This window comes from Hermetia illucens, chromosome 2 (genome assembly GCF_905115235.1).
Source record: "Hermetia illucens chromosome 2, iHerIll2.2.curated.20191125, whole genome shotgun sequence".
Classification (NCBI taxonomy): Eukaryota; Metazoa; Arthropoda; class Insecta; order Diptera; family Stratiomyidae; genus Hermetia; species Hermetia illucens.
This window is the reverse complement of record NC_051850.1, coordinates 30,880,149-30,902,977: the sequence shown is the minus strand read 5'-3', so window position 1 is coordinate 30,902,977 and position 22,829 is coordinate 30,880,149. Positions and strand designations below refer to the sequence as shown.

At 44.5% G+C, this 22,829-nt stretch overlaps 1 protein-coding gene across 1 annotated transcript; it reads right to left on the bottom strand.

The window, feature by feature from the left end:
• Positions 1-1,278: 1,278 nt before the first annotated feature.
• Positions 1,279-12,051, bottom strand: LOC119647761. Its single transcript, XM_038048880.1, has 5 exons — positions 11,724-12,051; positions 10,289-11,609; positions 4,731-4,782; positions 2,776-3,046; positions 1,279-2,661 (listed from the first exon to the last, which is right to left on the bottom strand). Exons 1-5 carry the CDS (start codon positions 11,971-11,973, stop codon positions 1,340-1,342), a joined length of 3,216 nt encoding a protein of 1,071 aa, XP_037904808.1. The 5' UTR covers positions 11,974-12,051; the 3' UTR covers positions 1,279-1,339.
• Positions 12,052-22,829: the final 10,778 nt, after the last annotated feature.

Genomic DNA, 22,829 nt, shown 5'->3' with positions numbered 1-22,829 from the left:
TATCGCTTCAGCGAGTCTACTTCTTCTGATCTTTTCGAGCACTTTTCCAGCAGTGTCAAGTATACATAGTGGGCGGTATGAAGACGGCAACTCGGAGTCGCCTTTTCTTTTGTGAATCAACGCAAGCCTCACCACCTTCCAACGAGCAGGGAAACTGCCCTCTTTCAGTTAAGCGTTGAATGCGCCGAGCAGTACGTCTGGTCGATGTTGGAATACCTGTTTGTATATACCTGCTAGAAAACTAACGGGTCCTGGCACCTTCTTGCTTTTCATAGAGAGGACTGCCTGATCCAACCTTTTATAGAGAAAAATGGACTGTCCTCTGCGCTCTCCGCGACGACGTCATTATCCCATACGAGGTGCGCAAGGAATAGTGCCTTTACAATGCGGTCCATCTGCTCGACCTAAAGTGATCAGGGTTTCCACAGCCCCCCGATTTTTCGGGTTACCAGTTGTAACCGAGTCACCTCGTCTACAAGACCTTCGCTCTTGTTTAGTGCGCTGCGGAGTCTCCTATTGACTCATTTTTACTCCGTCATTATGGTACATGCCTTCCGGTCGCTTAAAGGTTGTGTAAAGTGGCGGAGCCTATGACACTCCTTCCGGAATTCTGCGATTTCCATTGTGGACCACTGGGCATGGAGGCTCCGCAGACCATCGTTATCAGGTTCATAACTGAATTTACGACAGTGTCAGCTGCGGCGCCACCGCCCCCAGGAGTACACTCCAGCATAGCCCCACCTGTACCAAGTGTTTCGACAAACCTCCTGGTGTTCACTTTCGCGCCGTTCCATGCACAAAAAGAGCGCCGGGGTGGCGCACACCTAGAATTTGTGTCCACCACCTCGAAGTCAATGTATTGGTGATCGCTTGCCAAGAAGTCTTCCAGAATTCGCCACCCGTACACCAGCGACACCAGTGATTCCGACGTGAAGGTTTGTTTTCAGAAACAACAGAATCGTCGGTGGAAAATTTTCAAATAACATATTAGGAAACAAAACTGGTCCCGGAAGGCAAATAAAATAAAACCTTCGTAATCGCAACGGGTGTGCGGCATACTTTTAGCTTTCCGGGAGACCCGAAATATATACACTCAGAAAACAGTTGAAGCTAAGGAGATAATAAATGCTCTTTATAGTTTTCGCCGCAGGCCAGGATTTTCTCTATTCGCCCTTGGCTCCATAAAAGTGGCGCGACATTCTCCCAACCATCATGAATTAGAACTACTTGAGTTTGGCACCAAAAATAATTGACGTAGCCCACTTTACACATCTTCGCAAAATTACTTTATTTTCTTCAAGTCTTTGGAGGAATTAACACTTGTATCAACACCTGTCGGCTAATGAGATTTTTCCTTCCTACTTTTCACTGGAGTAGTCACTTGAGTTCTAGACTTACACACTAATCGAAATACTTTTTTAGAAAGATACAAAAATATTACTAGAACAATTATAATAGTTGCAAATAGATCTAGATTGTGATACTGGATGAAATTCAACTCCTGACCAGCTGAATGCATGTGAACAGCGCCTTTATGCCGTGCCACATACTCCACCCAATATATTGCCTTGTCCAGAGGATTCGTCGGCTGATCACGGTACAGATTTGATATCTTTTTCACGTTTCTTTCATATTTGTTATTATTTAGAATATCAAGTACCGCCTCTCGAAGCAAATCCTCAGTGAGTCCGTCGTAGGACAACACACGAGCGAAGCCTGCTTTCTCAGCCCGTGCTGCGTTCAAGGGCTGATCACCGAAAATGGGTATCGCCACAATCGGTACTCCATGATAGATAGCTTCAGTGGTGCTCAGCAGGCCACCATGTGTTATGAAGAGCTTAACATTCGGATGTGCCAGGATGTCGTCCTGCGGGAACCATGGACTGATCTTGATATTTGATGTTTTCGAAGGAAGAACGTCATCTTCCCATTTCCATAGCACCTTCTGTTTCAGCGATCTGAAAACGCCGATAATTGCTTTAACTTTGTCCATATCCAGGGTCTTGCCTTTAATGTTAGATCCCATAGAAAAGTAGATTGCCCCTTCTTTGGCTGAATCGAGAAACTCTTGGAGATCAGCCGGGAGAGGCTTCTTCACACGATTCAAATGCATTCCACCCACTTCCACCATATTGATTGCATACGGTCGGGGATAACTCAATGAAAAATGAGTGTTTAGAAGCACCAACGAAACATTCCGGATGAGATCAGGCAGAGATGGCTTTGCATTAGGGAAGTACTTTTTATACAGTGCTACCTGTTTGGGAATGTGGTAATAGTCGTAGATTAAACGCTCCACAGTAACCATCGCAAGATTTGTAAGTCGTTGCATGAAGTCCATATTATCAGGGAGGTTAGAGAACGGACTCGGCACATAAGATATTGGTGAAGGCGATCCAACCATTTCACAAACCCATAATGATGCCCCAAACGTTGACACTCCAATCACAGGAGCCTTAAGATGATTCGCTAAGCCAAGCAACGCTTCGTTCATAAAAACTTCCACGATCACTACATCGAACTTCTCATTGGATTTCATCAGATCTTGGATAATCCTTTCTTGTAAGGTTACATTTGTGATCATTTCTCCCATCTCGAAGATGCTGGTAAATGACTCCAAAGTACTCATCTTGCGCATGTCTAAAACAGTGTTCATCATACCTGTAAAAGACAAAATGAACGATCAACCACAAATAATAAAAAACAATATCTTCCAGATGCTATCAATAATGAAGCACAATCCCGTGGAGAGTATCTACTTTGAGCTAATCATACCTTTAGTGGTCTCCAAGATAGTAGTTGTTGGGATATCACGGTAGTTTTTCAATGGCGTTTTAAGCGGGAATGGCGATATGACGGAAACATCATGACCCTTCTCAGCAAGCCCTTTCATGAGTGCCGACCCAACGATAAAGTGGGACTTGGCCATAGATGGGAAAATTCCAAGAATCTTGTAACCATTGTTTCCGTTAATTAAGAATCCAGTCGCTATCAGCGATAGTAAAAAAAGCACCGAGTTTCGCATAGTTTCTGTACACTTCTGGCACTAGGTAATACCTGACTATACGATCCACTAGGTGACACAATACTGAGCCGAAGCTTGCAGTGGGCAGAATTTATTCTAGTGGTTAATCAGGAGCGGTTAGCATTCCAGATAGAGCAAGCGGGAAACTTGCTTCTCAATCGCTGGTTGTTCTCTCTGTTTTCCTTCACTTTCTAGAGAATATAAGCGGGAGCTTTGGTAGATACCGATCTAAAGAAAAGCAATTCGTGCACATGAAGCATTTGTAGAAAAAGATAAAATATAGTAGATCCCCTACTTTAAAGATACACATGTTGCTATACTGGAAATAGAAGCTTCGTGGAGACATTTCTCACGCATGAAGGGGAGATGTTTTGCAATTCTTTGGATATCTTAAATAATTTCATTACAATGTGTTAATATTGCAAATCATATTCACTATCTTTCAGGCAAAGTATTTTGGCACCCACATTCCAAAGACATAAAAGCCAAATAAAATGTCGAAATAGGTTTTAAAGATACTGGGGCTAACAACATAGAGAACAGGCTTCCAATGGAATGAAAGAATTGCGGTTCTGCTGGAAGCCGACACTATTATAATGAAACCCCCAGAATGAAATCAGAATCAGTTGACTATTAGCTCTTCAATATCAGACAACAACTCTAAAAAGTTGTTGTGATTCGCAACTATTGTTTTTTGTTAGTTAAAGGAACTCTCGCCACCCAGCTTCTCCGCCGATTGAGCACTATCTTCTTTACAACAACAAGAACCCGAAGGAAGTTCACAACTGTCAGCGCTCCTTAGGACATCTCTAACAATGCTGCCTAGGGAGAGCTTCCTAATGTTTGAATAAAGTTGCTGACAAATCATATCCCACTTTCCACAAGACAAAAAGGTGTAATCAGCGTCGTCTACAATCCCATTGCAAAACACACAGTCAGGAGATCATGCCTTTCCAATCTTGTGCAGGTAAGACGGAAAATCTCGATGCCCACTTACGAGCTGGGAATTTTTTTTTGTTTTGGGTAGGGTAGGTGAATGCATTTACGCACACAGTGTTGGACTCCCGCTTCGGTACGTCTTCGGACTACCAACTAAACACCTGCCCATGGTCAGAGAGCTAGCCTGGAACCGTTTGTCACATTACTTCGGGCTAGCCCCCAGCTCTCCCGCCTTGCGAAGCCTTTAAATCAGGAAATTTCTTTCACCAACGGGAGAGAAGAGGAGGAAGGGAACTGTCAGTTCAAGGAACCCCCGGCCAAGCGGCTCCTCCACCGGTCGAGTTCTATCTTCTTAGCAACGAGAAGAGCCCGAACGTAATGGGCAACACGGTTCCACCTGTCAGCAGTCCTCAGCATCTCTTCCACAATGTTGTCTGGAGAGAGATCCCCTGTGTTTAAATAGAACTGCTGACGAACCCCATCCCACCTTCCACAAGAAAAAAAACGTGTGATCGGCGTCGTCCACAACTCCATTGCAAAACACACAATCCGGAGAACGCGCCTTTCAGATCTTGTGCAGGTAAGACTGAAAACCTCCATGCCCACTTAAAAATTGGGTAAGGAAATAGTCAGTCTCACCATGCTTCCGATTCAGCCACGCACCTAAGTTGCCGATGAGCCGCGCAGTCCATCTGCCTCTAGTTTCATTTTTCCTCGAGAACTGCCACTCGTCTAGAGTGTGTTGCCGTTCTTCGCGAGCAACTACCTTTAAGTATTTAAACACTTTTATTTTAATACAAATGAATAGTTTATAGTAACTTTTTATAATAGCAATAATTACAATATATTTTAAATTTAAGTCACGAGTTCAGAGTTGGAAACCTCATTTCCATGACGTTAGAGGCAGAAGAGAAGTCTCGCTTCATCTGTTTCTTTTCTGCCCCTAACTCATGGCACACTTTTCTCCACCAATTAAGTATTTAAACACTTTTATTTTAATACAAATGAATAGTTTATAGTAACTTTTTATAATAGCAATAATTACAATATATTTTAAATTTAAGTCACGAGTTCAGAGTTGGAAACCTCATTTCCATGACGTTAGAGGCAGAAGAGAAGTCTCGCTTCATCTGTTTCTTTTCTGCCCCTAACTCATGGCACACTTTTCTCCAATCTTCCACTCCCTTGGCGTGCTACGCAAAGTGGATAGGTCCGCGCCATCTATTCGCTCGCACTCGCAACATTCGAAATAAATTTCGAATGCTGCGAATCCTGCCGCGCCACAACCTCCCTTGGCTCATCTCCCTTGCACTTGTATATGGTCTGACACTCCTTAGCAAGAAGACAGACTGTGTTGAACTCATCAGGAGACTTCGCCTGCTAGACGTAGGACCCCCAATGTTTGCCATGAGCCTACTTAACGTCGAAACTCCAACTGCAGCCTTGTTCACTGCTGCTTTGATTTGCTCAGAAAAGCTCATCTTTGAGTCAAGAGTCAACCCGAGGTACTTTACCGCTGATTTTGACTCGATTATCGACTCGCCGAACGATATGGGACGCAGGGTCGGAATTCTCTTTTTAGTCAGGATCACTACTTCGGTTTTCTCCAGTGCAAGGTTGAAACCATGAGTAGCCATCCATCCGCTTATCCGTCGCATCAATATGCCGAGTCTGCTTTGTGCCTGTTCGACAGTGCGTCCAGCAACAAGCGCTGCGACATCATCTGCACAGCCGACCAGGCGCGACTCTTCTGGCATGTTGAGTTTAAGTAGACTGTCATAGGTAGCGTTCCAGAGGTCCGGCCCTAGGATGGATCCCTGTGCTACCCCCGACGTGACCTCCATCCACCTTTGACCCTCTAGTGTTTCATAGATCAGGAAGCGGTTCCTTAGATAATCCGTCAATATCCGTAAGATATAGTTCGGCACATTGAAAGCATTGTCTAGTGTCCCTAAAATGTCTTTCCATCTTATGGAATTAAAGGCGTTTCTGACGTCAATCGTTACGAGGTGCACCACCCGTCGAGTTCGGCCGCTATGTGCCTCCGCTCGTCGAACGGCATCCACGACTTGCATGACAGCATCAACTATGGATCTCCCTGCTCTAAAACTAAACTTCCGGGGAGATAAATCTTCGGCAGCGAGTATCGCTTCAGCGAGTCGATTCAGTGTCAAGCATACATAGTGGGTGGTATGAAGATGGCAACTCGGAGTCGCCTTTTCCTTTATGGATTAGCGCAAGCCTCGCCACCTTCCAACGAGCAGGGAAATTGCCCTCTTTCAGGTAAGCGTTGAATGCGCCGAGCTGTAGGTCTGGCCGATGTTGGAATAAAAGTTTGTATACTCCTGCTGGAATACTAACGGGTCTTGGCGCCTTCTTGCTTTTCATAGAGAGCACTGCCTGTTCCAACCTTTTATAGAGAAAAATGGACAGTCCTCTGCGCTCTCCGCGCCGACGTCATTATCCCATACGAGGTGCGCAGGGAATAGTGCCTTTACAATGGGGTCCATCTGCTCGAGGGTTTCCATAGACCCCCGATTTTTCGGGTTACCAGTTTGTAACCGAGTCACCTCGTCGACAAGATCTTGCTAGCAGCGAGCTTCGCTCTTGTTTAGTGCGCTGCGGAGCCTCCTATTGGCTGATTTTTACTCCGTCATTATGGTGCATGCCTTCCGGTCGCTTAAAGATTGTGTAGAGCGGCGGAGCCTGTGAGACTCCTTCCGGAGTTCTGCGATTTCCACTGTGCACCAATACATGGAAGGTTTGCCGCACCTCGATGTCTTCCTGGGCATGGAGGCTCCGCAGACCGTCGTTATCAGGTTCATAACTGAATTTACGACAGTGTCAGCTGCGGCGCCACTGCCTCCAGGAGAACACTCCAACGTGGCCCCACCTGTTCCAAGAGTTTTGACACAACTCCTGGTGTTCACTTTCGCGCCGTTCCATGCACAGAAAGAGCGTCGGGGTGGCGCACACCGAGAGTTTGTGTCCACCACTTCGAAGGCAATGTATTCGTGGTCGCTTGGCGGGAAGTGTTCTAGAACTCGCTATCCGTCCACCAGCGGCGCCAGTGACTCCAACACGAAGGCTACGTCTGGAATGCTTCACTCAAAGCCCGGGCGCCGGAACGTTGGGGTGAATCCGGTGTTTATAACTACGAGTCCTGTTCTCGCCGCCATTTCCAGAATTCGTTTCCCTCTAGAGTCTATGTGAGGTATGTCCCATTCAAGTGCCCTAGCATTGAAGCCAACCTCACCCGCCCACCTGTGTCTAAGATAGCGTCTTTCAAAGCATCGTCTCATTCGGCATTAGATAGACACTAAAAAACGTTATTCCTGAACACCGAATCCAGAGAAAGCCGTCCCCTCGGCCTTGGGCAAGAACCCTAAGGAAGGTGCTGTCTCGAACCCAGATGGCAGCGGTACCTGACATGTCAGGGTGCCATAAAACTGGGTCCTTGTTTTGGTACTGCTCACTGATGAGTACTAAATCAGTTTTGATCTCCGCAGCGAACTGCGCTAGCAACTCGTGATCGGTTGCACTCCGGTGGATATTGATTTGTAGGATGCGAATCATGTTGACTACATCCTACCTCTTTCCAATTCTGCTTTGAAAACTGGACACCGGCCCTAGCCCGCAGTGGGCGTAACATTCTCATCAGTCGCGCCACTGTCCCTGCATAGGACGCAGCTTCCCTTTTCATTGCAGGTCTTCGCTTTATGATCATGATCTGCCTGACCGCATTTACGGCATGTTGACCTTCTGTCAGGTCCCCAGGTTGCAGATATGTGCCCCTAATCCAAACATCTGTAACATTTGGATGGGGCGCCCGGATTCGTATCGTACGCACTGGCCAAAAAATTGTTATTTTCCCGCTGCTTAGAAGCTTCCAAGCGGATTGTCCGGCAGCGAGTTTTTTGCCTCGGAAGTCCGCAGAAGTGATACCATTCCGGACATGGATTACCTCTGGAAATTCGCCTCTGATGGCCTCTTCTACTTCGTTCTTTTTAGTGAGACAGTCAAGGTCTCAGATTTCCAAAGAGTACGTGGGTTCCAGGCTGGAAACCAAAACTCTCTCTCCCAGAAGCCCCTTGACTGCTTCATAGAATGTAACTTTATTTATTGTGTTCGGGCCTAGTTCGACTAGGACTCCACCACCCTTCGTTTTACGAATGAAAGGCACTTCTGCTTCGTTGTCTTCGGGTTTAATCTTGTAACGGCTTTCACTGAGGATTTCCGCAAATTTCTTCCTTTCCGTTGGCTTAATAAGCAGAGCTGGCGGTCTAGTCCTTCGTCTCCCCATCTTTTCTTTTAGTGCTCCGTCCTTCGTGTCCGCCTTAATTTTAGGCAGAGGGTTTTCTGATTACGTGACGTGTTGTTGTCTCTTCTTCCTCTTCGCCTTCTTCTTTAGAGCCCTGGAAATGTCCCTCCCCCCTTTCGTTTTTTCCCAAGTTCGCTCTGCAATGGGCTGCCTGCGACCCGTTTGGTAGTCGTAGTGTTCTCGTCAGGAGGCGCGGTTCTTTCTGTTTCCCCCTGATTTTCTCCTACTCTCCATGTCCGCCTATAATATAAAAGTCTGGCCAGGAGTTCCTCCAGTTCCATTAGCCTGTTTTCACCCGTTGGCTGACGTTTTTGTGGAGGAAGATCGCAAATCGCATACGCTTCACAACTGCTGCGAATTTCTTCCTCTCCAGCTTGCGCCTGAGTATTCGATAGCCCTCCCACTCCGCTTATATTCGAACCCATTTGGTTAGTTTCGGCAGTTTCACGGTGCCTCTTTCCGCAATTATAGCACTGCGTGGGGGGGTTCCTGTTCCTGTCTCCGTCATAGCTTTGCGAGTTCTTCTCTCCGTCTGCGCGTCCCGATGTCTCGTCGGGTATTTCAGTCCTCATTGCATCCTTCGCTAGACGAGCGGCACATTTTCGTGCTGCGTTTAAACACAGCCAGCTCACTCTCCATTTCCACCATTTCCTCGTTTGATTTGTTTTTGTTCGCCCTTTAAATTGTTTTCCAGCGCATCATGTGGTAGGGAGTGGGCCGCAATAGTCAGGAACAGGTATACCATCGGGGATAAAGCTACTACCCTAGTTCTCTGAGGCCTAACCTACGATTAGCTGATCCCGGAACTCACGGACGGATCAGCGCTCGCTCGGGGCAACGCGGTCTACTAATACCGGTTCCATGCCACTACCCGACCAGGGTCCCGAAGGGGCTGGCCCCTGATACACGCCACAACTACCACCTTGGTAGGCTCACACCACCCCATCGATATCGACCAGGAGTTGCCGACGGCTCCGGGTCCGGCGTGTATCGGTTATTTGCAGTTTGCTCTTCACCGAGAAACTTTCTCGACGCTACTACCTAGGACGCAGGTATTATACCAGCTAGGGGGTTAAAACTACTTGCTCCGACACCTCGGAACCGTTAAGGATCGTTGACGATCCATGAGCTCATGGTTTTTTTTTTTCAGAAACTACAGAATCGTCGGTGGGAAATTTTTAAATAAAATATTGGGAAATAAAACTTTGGCCCCAGAAGGCAAATTGAATAAAGACTTCGTAATCGCAAGGGGTATGCGGCATACTTTTAGCTTTGCGGGAGACCCGAAATATATACACTCAGAAAACAGTTGAAGCTAAGGAGATAATAAATGGTCTTTATAGTTTTCGCCGCAGGCCAGGATTTTCTCTATTCGCCCTTGGCTCCATAAAAGTGGCGCGACATTCTCCCAACCATCATGAATTAAAGCTACTTAAGCAATGATATACTTTTTCCTTGAACAACGCTAACTGTTTGGCACCAAAAATAATCGAGATAGCCCACCTTACACATCTTTCCTCTACAAGTTTCGATCCAAGTATTATTAACTGAATTTACTTATCTAAAGCGACTTATATTTGAAGCCAATATTTATATATGCAAGTGCGGTAATGTCCACTCGACATACGTATGTAGCCGATAACTGCGTGTGCCTCTCTTGCTTATTTCAACTGATCGCCAACTAACCTCGAGTATCTTATTATCACCCACGTACATAAGTTTCATCGATAAATCGGACGAACTACAACTTCTGCATAGAAACGTGTGGCACTTATTCAATCCTCCATATTCTCATAGAGCTATTCAGTCGATGCATGATAAGTAGAAGTAATTGTGGGTAACCAAGCACTGAAGTGGCGAATAAAATCAGCAAAATGGATGTCGGAATTCCCATCACAAACTTGTAATTCCTATTAATTAACTATGCGAGCTTTCAAACTATAAATTATTTTATTTTCTTCAATTCTTTGGAGGAATTAACACTTGTATCAACACCTATCGGCTAATGAGATTTTTCCTTCCTACTTTTCACTGGAGTAGTCATTTGAGTTCTAGACTTACACACTAATCGAAATACTTTTTTAGAAAGATACAAAAATATTACTAGAACAATTATAATAGTTGCAAATAGATCTAGATTGTGATACTGGATGAAATTCAACTCCTGACCAGCTGAATGCATGTGAACAGCGCCTTTATGCCGTGCCACATACTCCACCCAATATATTGCCTTGTCCAGAGGATTCGTCGGCTGATCACGGTACAGATTTGATATCTTTTTCACGTTTCTTTCATATTTGTTATTATTTAGAATATCAAGTACCGCCTCTCGAAGCAAATCCTCAGTGAGTCCGTCGTAGGACAACACACGAGCGAAGCCTGCTTTCTCAGCCCGTGCTGCGTTCAAAGGTTGATCACCGAAAATGGGTATCGCCACAATCGGAACTCCATGATAGATAGCTTCAGTGGTGCTCAGCAGGCCACCATGTGTTATGAAGAGCTTAACATTCGGATGTGCCAGGACGTCGTCCTGCGGGAACCATGGACTGATCTTGATATTTGATGTTTTCGAAGGAAGAACGTCATCTTCCCATTTCCATAGCACCTTCTGTTTCAGCGATCTGAAAACGCCGATAATTGCTTTAACTTTGTCCATATCCAGGGTCTTGCCTTTAATGTTAGATCCCATCGAAAAGTAGATTGCCCCTTCTTTGGCTGAATCGAGAAACTCTTGGAGATCAGCCGGGAGAGGCTTCTTCACACGATTCAAATGCATTCCACCCACTTCCACCATATTAATTGCGTACGGTCGGGGATAACTCAATGAAAAGTGGGTGTTTAGAAGCACCAAGGAAACATTCCGGATGAGATCAGGCAGAGATGGCTTTGCATTAGGGAAGTACTTTTTATACAGCGCTACCTGTTTGGGAATGTGGTAATAGTCGTAGATTAAACGCTCCACCGTAACCATCGCAAGATTTGTAAGTCGTTGCATGAAGTCCATATTATCAGGGAGGTTGGAGAAAGGGCTCGGCACATAAGATATTGGTGAAGGCGATCCAACCATTTCGCAAACCCATAATGATGCTCCAAACGTTGACACTCCAATCACAGGAGCCTTGAGATGATTCGCTAAGCCAAGCATTGCCTCGTTCATAAAAACTTCCATGATCACTATATCGAACTTCTCATTGGACTTCAAGAGATCTTGGATAGTCCTTTCTTGTAAAGTTACGTTTGTGATCATTTCACCCATCTCGAAGATGCTGGTAAATGACTCCAAAGTACTCTTCTTGCGACTGTCTAAGACACTGTTCATCAAATCTGCAAAAGTCAAAATGAACGATCAACCACAAGTAACAAAAAACAATATCTTTCAGATTCTATAAATAATAAAAAACAATCCCGTGGAGAATATCTGCTTCGAACGGATCATACCTTTAGTAACCTCCACAATCGTAGTTGTTGGGATATCACGGTAGTTTTTCAGTGGTTTTTTAAGCGGGAATGGCGATATGACAGAAACATCATGACCCTTCTCAGCAAGCCCTTTCATGAGTGCCGACCCAACTATAAAGTGGGACTTGGCCATAGTAGGAAAAACTCCAAGAATCTTGTAACCATTGTATCCGTTAATTAAGAATCCAGTCGCTATAAGCGATAGCAAAAAAAGCACCGAGTTTTGCATAATTTCTGTACACTTCTGGCACTAGGTAATACCTGACTATACCATCCACTAAGTAACACACTACTGAGCCGAAGCTTACAGTGGACAGAAGTTATTCTAGTGGTTAATCAGGAGCGGTTAGCATTCCAGATAGAGCAAGCGGGAAACTTGCTTCTCAATCGCTGGTTGTTCTCTCTGTTTTTCCTCGGTTTTTAGAGAATATAAGTGGGAGCTTTGGTAGATACCGATCTAAAGAAAACCTATTCGTGCACATGAAGCATGTGTAGAAAAAGATAAAATATAGTAGATCCCCTGCTTTACAGATACACATGTTGCTATACTGGAAATAGAAGCTTCGTGGAGACATTTCTCACGCATGAAGCGGAGATGTTTTGCAATTCTTTGGACTTCTTAAATAATTTCATTACAAAGAGTTAATATTGCAAATCATATTCGCTATCTTTCAGGCAGAGTGAGCAATTGGTCAGTTTTTTTGGCACCCACATTCCGAAGGCGTAAAATGCAAATAAAATGTTGAAATAGGTTTCAAAGATACTCAGGCTAATAACATAGAGAGTATGCTTCTAATGGAATGAATGAATTGCGGTTCTAAACAATGCTGGATGCCGACACTATTATAATGAAACCCCCAGAATGAAATCAGAATCAGTTCACTATTAGCTCTTCAATATCAGACAACAAATCTAAAAACTTGTTGTGATTCGCAACTATTGCATAATATGTACATATATTTGTTCATGATGTGATTAGATTGTGATGATTTAATGAAAATTACTAGGCCAGGTCACGTAGTTGATAATCAACCTGATAATTTAGTGCATGGCCCGATAAAGATAGTGTAATAACTTCTGAACTGGAAAAAAAATGAGTTTTTCATAAAAAATGTGGGATATTAGCCCAGCAGTTTCGCAACGGTACGCTGTCCGACTACCAACTAAAGACTTCCGTTGTTACATTACTTCGAAGCAGCCGTTCTGCCCTCTTCCAAGCCCTGCCCTAAAATCATGGAATTCATTTCACCAACAGGGATGGAGAGAGAGGAGAAAAGGAACTGTTAGTTGAACGTGACTCCTCCATCGATCGAACTTTACAACCAGAAGAATCTGAAAGTAGTGCGTAACTGTCAGCACTCCTTCGGATCTCTCTGACAATGCTATCCAGCGAGAGCTTCCTTATGCTTAAATAAAGTTGTTGACGAGTCACATCCCACCTTCCCTAAAACAAAAAGGGGTAATCTGCGCCGTCGACAGTCCCATTGCAAAACACAGAGGCAGGCGACCGCGCCTTTCTAATCTTGTGCGGGTAAGGCTGGAAACCTCCATGCTCGTAAGTGGAGCTGGATAAAGGCCTACCTAACTTGTTCACGGAGTCCATTTGCCTCTTGTCTCGTTTTACAAAAAAAAAGAATTGCTACTCATTTACTGTATGCTGCTGTTTTTCACAAGCAACCATCTCCTTTGCGCTTGTATATGGCTTTCCTTAGCAAGAAGGACAACTTAAATTATTGCCACGGTCACTATCACGGCCAAGGCGCTTACGGCATACCTCCGTTTCCTACAGCAGAAGAGAAGTTGTCACCTGCTGCTAAGACCGAAACTTCAATTGCAACCTTATAGACTCCTCCCTTGATTTCGTCGAAAAGCCCATCTTTGAGTCAAACGATAATCCGAGGTATTTAACCGATCATTATAACTTCATTATCAATTCACTGATCGATATGGGACGCAATGTCGGGATTCTCTTTTTCATCAGGATGACTACTTGGGTTGACTTGAATGATCTACTGCAGATCTCCCGGCTCTGATACTAAACTGTTTTCGGGATAAATCTCGGCTAGCATGTATCACTTGAGGGATTTGTCCCAGACCCGGAGTGTTCTCGGGGGGGCGAAAAGAAATTTGTGTAGAAAATGAAATAATATGTGGGCCAGCTTAACGATTAACGGATTTTCTCTCCATGGCCGTACTCTCTGAACGGGTCCCCGCGTCGACGCCAGAAAGCTTTGCTTCCATCGCGCTATAGAGTCTCTTTTTGGCTGATTTGTACTCTGTGGTTTTGCTCCTCTGGAAGCTCGGTAATTTCCGAGCCTCAAAATGCCTTCCACCGAGGCTCCATCTGCTCCAAGAACTTCAACGAAACTCTCGGTATCCACCTTCATGATGATCTCGAACCTAGATGGCAGCTGTGCCTAATTAGTCTCTCTATCATGAAACCCTCACCGCCACCCGCCAGACAGCTGTTAGGGATATCGAATTGGTGGACCTCGGCGCAAAACCGGAATGTCTGGAGTTTCTTATTAAGGCAGGTTGTCGCGCCGTTGATGAAGATGATCATGAAACTGCATAGAACACTACTCTCCTTCCCGTCAACGTATCCGCTTTATGACCTATCTGGCCGCATCTACCGTATACTGCTCTCCTGTCCCTGTGCCCATAATCTGAACACCCGTAGCCATTGGTAACCTCCAGACATTCACGATTAATCGCCTCCTCTGTTTCGGTCTTTACTGTAAAACTTTTACGTTAAGCAGTGGTCTGACGGCGTGTTGTTGCCTCTTGTTCCTCTTCGCCTTCTTCTTTTGAACCCTGAAGACTGGTGAAATCTCGATCAGATCCGGTTTTTCCCAAGTTCGGGCTATCCTTGATCTTTTTGGCACTTACGGTACTCGCACAGAGCGGCATAGGCACAGAGGGTTTTGGATTTCGTACATCTTCTACTATGCATGTAAAAGGAAATGGGTTCAGTTAATTCCTCCAGCTTCATAAGTCCGTTTTTCATGCGTTAGCTGACGTTTTTCTGAAATAACGTTGCAAAACGCTGCCGTACATTCTCGGTTAAGCCTTTCATAAGCCTTTCTTCTTTAGTCTTTGTAAGGACAGTCGACTGCGCTTATATTTGAGACCACCTGCTTAATTACGGTGGTTCCCCTGTGCGTTTTTTCGGAAGAACAGCACTGCATTGTACAGAGGTTGCCATCGCCGCTGGGGTTTCGCATTATTTTGCTAATCTTCTTTTTTCTTTTCTTTCAACTCTTATTGAAGGAAGTGCCCTAACACACTTCAAGGCCCTAATCCAATATGGATTATTGCGCCAACGATTATTATCATTATTATTAGTCATCTGATTAAATGATTTGCCAATACCTTGTAAGTGCTCTTAAACCGCTTCAGCCAAAAGTTGCCAATCTTCTCAACTCCAGGTGCCTTCCAGTTACCTGCCTTTTCAATGACTGTTTCTACGCCCACTTCAGCAGTTATATCAGGCATGGTCATTTTGGTTAAGGCCTCCCATGAACGCATAAAGTGTAGGAGCCACGCTGCTTCTAAACATTTTTCCAGAAATCTTCTGTCTGATCCAGATCGAGGTTACTTTCACGACCTGAGTTAATGAGATTTTTATAAAATTTCTTTTGGTTCTGAAAAAATGGGGTGTTGTCTGCCTTTCGCTGAAAGTTTTTTTGATGCCTACGGATCTGATTGGAGCAGTTCTGTTTCAGCAACTTGAGGATTTCTTCGATCGGCATATCATTGAACAAAAGATAGTTTCCAAAGATGTTCGGAACGCATCTGTGCACTCTTGGTGATGGATTTCCAACAAGTGCTTGCGTGACGCACAACTTTTCGACCCTTTGGTGAGTCAAAACACTCAGAACGGTAAAGTAGTCCTGCGCATACCCCTGTTATTCGCTCGAAGATGTTGATTATATCAGGCTATGAACCTCTATCACAGTAATCTCGCTAGTCAAACGATCAGCCAATGATTCATCAACGGCAGCAATGATGTTGGTAGTTGTCTGGGAGAATCTCAGCATATTCTGTGAATGCGACCTGAAATACGGTCAAAGCCTTATTATGAATTGGGTCGACACCAGTTACTAAGCTTCTCCTGATTACTGGGTTCATGGGATGCCTTACAGGTGGAGTATTTGTGTTACTCGTTTGACTAGTCTGGTAAGTTGATGACTCCAGACCGAGCCCATTATGCTCGAAAGCGAAAAGGATGTCAGACTGCTCTACAAAAGCTCTGGATGAGCAGACCTTCATAGAGATATGGCTAGACCAACTTAATAAAACAGGTACGGAAAAAGCTAATCATGTGGCCCAATGCATCGCCAAAGCGTCTGACACGTTCATGCCTAGGAGGTGCCCGTTCTCCAGTAGAAGAACAAACGACTGGTGGAATACTGAAATTCCCAGGCTTCGATCAGCCCCTCACCGAGCCAGAAGAGCGGCCCAGAGGGCAGTAGGCAGAATCGACCAAGGGCAGAAAAAGCGCGCCTATAAGAAAACCCGCAAAACCCTCAAGCTTGCCATCCAACAGAGCGAGAGCGATGGTTTTTAGTAGCTCTGTTTAGAAGCGCACATAAACCTGTGGGGAAGCGCCTATAGAATCGTGATGGGGTGATTCAGAGCCCGTTCATCTCCGCAGATCACGTGCCTTTTACTCTTGTTAAAAATTATTCAGCAAGAGGAGGGCACAGACAGCTTGCAGCGATCTCTGAATGTGACTGCAATACCGCCAGTCACCAGTAATAAGCTGCTGAAGATCTGTGCTAGAATAGGAAATAACAAAGTTCTGGATCTGGATGGCGTGCCGAATAGGGCCCTTAACCTTAACTTTGCCGTGAAATCCAGACCAGACATGTTCGCTGAGTTCTTCGAAGCATGCATGTCCGAGGAGATATTTCCTGTATAATGGAAGCGACTGAATTCAGTACTACTGCCTACAGACCTATTTATCTTTTGAACACTGTGCTGTGCTGCTAGAGAGAGTAATCTATAATAGATTACTCACGGTTGTTGATAGCCAGGGAGGTCTCTCAGATCGATAGTATGGGTTTCGTAACGCCAGATCAATCATTGATGCCATCAAAATGGTTACTGGGCTACCCGAAGGTGCCTGATGTGAGAAATGCATTCAATTTGAAACCTATTCCGGGAATCTCTGGCGAAGATTAGTATTCCCGCGGATCTTGCAGCTATTGTCAACAACTATTTTGAAGAGCGGAAGCTCAGCTATAAGCAACACTTGCAGTAAGCTTATGACAAAGTATCCACTGCAAGTGTGCCCCTGACAAGGATGATACCGAACGTGGGAGAGCCACGACATTCTTTCAGGTTGCATAACAAACTAAATGCATTCTACAGAATAACAGCCCTAAGGGTGTACTCGGCATTCAGGGCTGTCTCAAATGATACAGCATTCGTCATCTCGGGAATGATGCCCATTGACATCTTGGCAGGTAAGATGACGAATATATACAATTCGAAATCTATCTCTCCTTTATCGGAGACGAAGAAAGCCGAAAGGGAAATATCTCTAAATAGATGGCAAGAGTGTTGGGAACGCTCAAATAAGGGTCAATGGACACACAGGCTCATTCCTGCCATCAAGGAGTGGTTGGAGAGACGGCACGGTAAGATTAGTTTCCATTATAATTTCCAATATTACTAATACCTGTTCTGGTTTAAACTAGATACCTCACCCGTTTGTCCAAACTGCAATGGAGTCCCAGAGGACCCAGACCACGTATTCTTCCACTGTCCAAGATTTGTGGAAGAAAGGAAGAACCTAGAGGAGACTCTAGACAGACAGACAGACATCGACTCGGTTCTATTATAATAAGGTTTTATCCCACACAAAACCTTAAAGAGACTTTCATATGACCCGAAATTCAATCTAAGGATATCCTAATATTTAGTCGAAGCGCCCATAGTTTCTCTTTTCAAGTTCAAATTCCTTTTCGCAAATAGCTTAGTCACTTTCGATTCTATGTATGATAGCGCCTCCCTTTCTGAACAAATGAATTGTTTAGACATTTGTAACATCCTCCTCAATGAGATTCGCTTCCTCATTACACATACAATTCATTCTATTGAATTCACCCCATGATCCTCCCCCATCTGATTCATTACTTCATTTTCTCATTGTCATAAACCCTCGGCATGACTCAATCCTCCTTTGTCACAGAACTTTGTTTCCCTTTCCACAGCACTTTATGTAAATTATTTGCTAAGTACTTGCAAGTATTCAATTTCACTGAGCACTTTCTTGCCGTAACTCCGCAGATAGGAGAAGGGAAATGAAATCCGATTCGCAACTTAAATTTTATGGAACATTAAACTACAGCCCAAGTATTGGATATGCGACTCACATACACATACACGTGTGTACATGGAAATCCTTATCCTTGAACTAACTTTATGGTTCTTTCACTTTGCGAAAGTTTGGAAGATTCTTTTTGGAAATGACTTGGTTTCTTTTCTCTTGAGAAGATTGAACAAATGATGGTTTGCCATATCACGGAAGTTACCTCTAAATCGATTCGACACATTCACTAATGCAGAGGAGAAGGCGAAAGGATGTTTATCCTCGGGGAAAGTTTTTTTGGCTGCTTATCCAGTTTAAATTGCTTCCCAGAATTGAGTTGAATTTCAATTTTTATTGTGGCTTGATGAAGGAAGATTTTGAGTTTCCGGTCAACAAATCAGGAATGAAGATTCTATCGAATTGGGAATTATCTTGTAAGGATTTTCTATTTATGCATTCCAGTTATTTATAAACTTTTATCTTTTCCCACGATTTTTTTTTTCATTCAGGTCCTTGGTTTCTAAATTCTAAATTCAAATAAGGAAAAACTGTTAGCAAGGACTTAAGATTTTCTTATCCGCCATAGATAACGACACGATTCAAATTGTACAAACGTTAGGATATAGGACATTCATCACTGCTCCTTACTTGTCATCAATGACTCACACAAAATAGGATATTTTAAGTCTAACTAAAGCAGGATGCTGCGATTCTATGTAAGCCGAACTCGCTCTTTGTCGGTGATTTAAGTGTTTACTAAGTTGTCAAATAGAAGACTGTCGAATCTTTGAAATCCTACCGAAATAAGAGGCAATCCTTTGAAGAATTGATGCTGCCGACATCAGTAGTGATATAATCAGTTTCAAAAAGTTTTCGAAAAAGGTCATGTTGGAACACCTTTTTGCAAAGAACCTTATATTATGAATAGGGTTTAAAGAGAATACTAACTGAGGCCTTTCATTTGATACCCCACATGACCATATTTGGCGAATAAAAAATTTACACCTCCATGTTGCATGTGTGGGGACCCCCCTTAAATTCAACATAAAAGAATGTAACTCACTGTATGCATGAACGTTCACAGTTTCCACCTTTCCACCAAGTCTTCCAGAAACATGCGTGTGATGGACAGACATGCAGACAAAAAGCAAACCGATTAAAAAGTATGCAGTTTTTTGCTTAGTAAGAAAATGGTAGGAAGTTCATGGAGACCAGGTGCCATATTGGTATTAAGCAAGGCACTGAAGCAACCAGGCTTTACAAAACTATAGCCAAAGAAGAAGAATCTTTTCTGTCAGTGTGAAGAAGGAAAGTGGGAGATTTACTGAGAATGAAAAGGACAGAGTATACCTGCTTCTCAGAACTCATTTCCCGGGGTCATACCCCACGGTGGCAGGTAACAACATTCTGCCTGACACTCCAACAATGAACAAAAGATGAAGAAAAGAAAACTGGAAACTAGCAAAAGATTTATGCTCAAAAGCTAGGGTAGGGGCAGTGGCAACTTTTAGACCACTGAAATCAATCGGAGTACATAGCGTCTTCTCAGCATTAATTCAGAGAGGCCTAGAAATCATCTTAGAGTCTCTTCTGAGGGTAGTAAAGGGCTGCATAGCGCTGGGATATATACCAAGGGCATGGAGGCGGACAAAAGTGGTCTTTATTCCGAAAGCGAGTAAAAAGGATCCTCTTCACCCTAACTCTTTCATATCAATTTGCCTAACATCGTTCGTACTCAAAACGGTGGAGAAGGTCATAGACAACTATATTAGAATTAACGTTCTAAAGCGTAGTCTCCTAAATCAGTGCCAATACGCTTACCGAGCAGGACGATCAACCAAAATTGATCTGTATCCGCTGACGGATGTAGTACTCAATGCCATAGAAACAAAAGAAATAACACTGTGTGCGTTTTTGGATATCGAAAGAGCATTCTGGTCCGCATGGGAGTAGGAAACACCCTAGCTTTCTGGATGGGCAAAATGTTGTAAAGTCGGCAAATAGAAGTATCGACAGGTACAAATTCTATTGTTATGAATACTACTCAAGGTTGTCCACAGGGCAGGGTTCTATCGCCGGTTATGTGGACTATGGTAGCGGACGAACTCTTGGACGTGCTAGCAAATACTGGAATACGCTATGCGGAGGGCATTGTTTCAATCTGCAGGTGCAAATATAAGGATACCCTATGTGATAGAATCCAAACTGGATTAAGGATTACTAGTGCTTGATGCAGGAAGGTGGGACTGCTTATCAGTTCATCCAAAACCACCATAGTACCATTCACTAGGAAACGTAAGCTTTTTTTTTTTGTGCGTACACGGAGGTGGAAAATCTTAAAAAGACACGTCCGCCGCCCGAACGGCGGAACTACAGCGGGCGCGTGTGGGATTCACACCCACTAAAAACCACCCCCGGTCTCTCCAGCCCCAGCCCCGCGGGACCACCATTGAGGTATTACTTCGCGGGGTAGGTTTGCTCTTAGGCACTCATCCTTCTCCTATTTGCAGCTTTCCTCCTTCTTTGTTCCGTCAGCAATTCCTCCTGCATTTGGATGATTGCGGAGCCAACCGCAAGCCACTTCTCCTCGGACTCCAGCATCTCAGTAACCAAGCTCTCCGGGGTCCCGTTCCTGCCCAGCACCTGGTTTAAGCTCCTTCTCTCCATCGCAAATCGTGGGCAGTGAAACATCACATGCTCTGGATCCTCCGGTATGCCACCGCATCTGGGACAGTTCGGAGAATCATCCAACCCAAAGCGGTGCAGATACTGCCTATAGCAACCACCGTGTCCCGTGAGGAACTGGGTAATGTGGTAGTTGGTCTCCCCATGTTTTCGCTCAAGCCACACCCTAATGTTGGGAATGAGCCTGTGCGTCCACCGACCTTTCGTAGACTCGTCCCATCTGCGTTGCCAGATATCAAGCGACTCTGACCTTGCCGCATTTCTACGCTGTGCATGCCCCTCCATATGTCTTGCATTGTACAGGACACTCATTTCTTTAGCCAGAATGTGAACCGGGATCATGCCTGCCACCACCAATACTGCCTCATCTGATGTGGTTCTAAAAGCACTGCAAACCCTCAAAGCCATCCGCCGGTAAACCGAGTTCACCTGCTTCCGTCTCTGAGAGTTTGCCAGCGCCTCTGCCCACACAGGCGACGAGTAGAGCAGGATGGAACGCACCACTCCGGCTAGCACCAACCTCCGGCAATGTTTCGGCCCACCAATATTTGGCAACATTTTTGCAAGTGCCGTGGTGGCACTGGCTGCCTTTTGGCATGCATACTCTAGGTGTTCCCTAAAACTCAACTTGGTGTCAATTATTACTCCCAGGTATTTGATAGCCGGCTTTGATACGACCGTATGTCCACCGACCTCCACTTTTACAGTGTTATTTTTCCTGCGTTTCGTTATTAAGACCGCTTCCGTTTTCGCGTCCGCCAAGGTCAGCCCGGCAGGAAACGTAAGCTTGATCACCTGAAAGCCATAAGGTTATATGACATGGAGATGAAACGAGAAACAGAGGTAAAAAAATGGAAGATACTACTTTGGATATAAACAGCAATAGTAAGGCCAATGAATACCTGTGGAGCGGTAATCGGGGCAGAAAGAACTGAACTCAGCACAAGGAGTTACACAAACTCCAAAAACTGGCTTGTATTTGTATCAGTGGGGCAATGAAGACATGCCCAATGGCATCCCTGGAGGTCCTTCTGCGATTAGCCCTTCTCCATCTCCACATACAGATGTTATGGGTGAAACCGTATGCCTTCTTGAAACTCAAAATGGTTTCGAAGTTCCCATTACAATTGTATGCAAACCTCACGATATTTGGGAAGCACTATGACAGTCCTTCCAAATAAGCTTTTAACTAAGAGCCAAGAGGCCCGTCGTTAGCTAAGTCAACGCGATTAATAGCATTTGACTGGCTACACTGCCGAAAGCATCTCTGTGGGAAAAACTCACTCGTGAGAAGCACAAAACAATTGAAAACTTGATCGCCATAGAAATATCGAAGCAATGGGGTAAGAAGCTCCTGATCGCCGGTATACGCCTTGGTAGACTGTGTGACAGAGGATACGGCGGAATGTTTTAAGACCATAGCCCCTAAATTGAAAGGCTGCCCGTTCTAGAGCGCTATGTTATTTCATTCTTGTCCTCAGTTGACGTATGACAATTAATCAACCACACGTTTAACTTTAGTTTTAGATTTAAATTTTCAGATGTTTAAGGGGGTTATCGATGGTGAACGTCATTCCAAATTGCCTGCTTTCCGAGCCTTTCCCACTTGTTTCCTGAATCGCCATGATGTTGATATCAAATAGAAAATTCCATTTTAGCCAAGGTCTTCGCCATGGTTCCGATTCTATCCAAACCCATTTTTTGGTTTGGAAATTCCCTATGGCAAATGCCAAATCATGAAAGTCTAAGTCTCCTCTACACCGACTTTTTCCACTAGAATTTAATATCCATGGAAACTGTCTCCCAATTCTCGATCAGAGTTAATAGCATCACCGTATTGATGCTTGATTTCGCCCCTACGTGCCCAAAACGGCGTCCTCCACCTCTCATTCGGCGTCAGGTAAATGATAAGTTATCCCTAAATACCGAATCCGGACAAAGACATTCCCTCGGCCTTAGGCATGAGCACGAAGTCGAACGCCGTCCCGTACCCGATAAGTCGAGATGCCATGAAGATCAGCTTTTTCCTGCGCAGCGAACTGCACTAGCAATTGGTGCACTCTGGTGCATGTTAATTTATA

Excerpts from the sequence above, each read along its gene's own strand:
- LOC119647761 (XM_038048880.1), bottom strand. The coding sequence starts at position 11,973 with ATGCAAAACTCGGTGCTTTTTTTGCTATCGCTTATAGCGACTGGATTC. Across the intron at positions 11,610-11,723 it reads GATTGTGGAGGTTACTAAAG|ATTTGATGAACAGTGTCTTA; the intron begins GTATGATCCGTT and ends TGACTTTTGCAG. Across the intron at positions 2,662-2,775 it reads TATCTTGGAGACCACTAAAG|GTATGATGAACACTGTTTTA; the intron begins GTATGATTAGCT and ends TGTCTTTTACAG.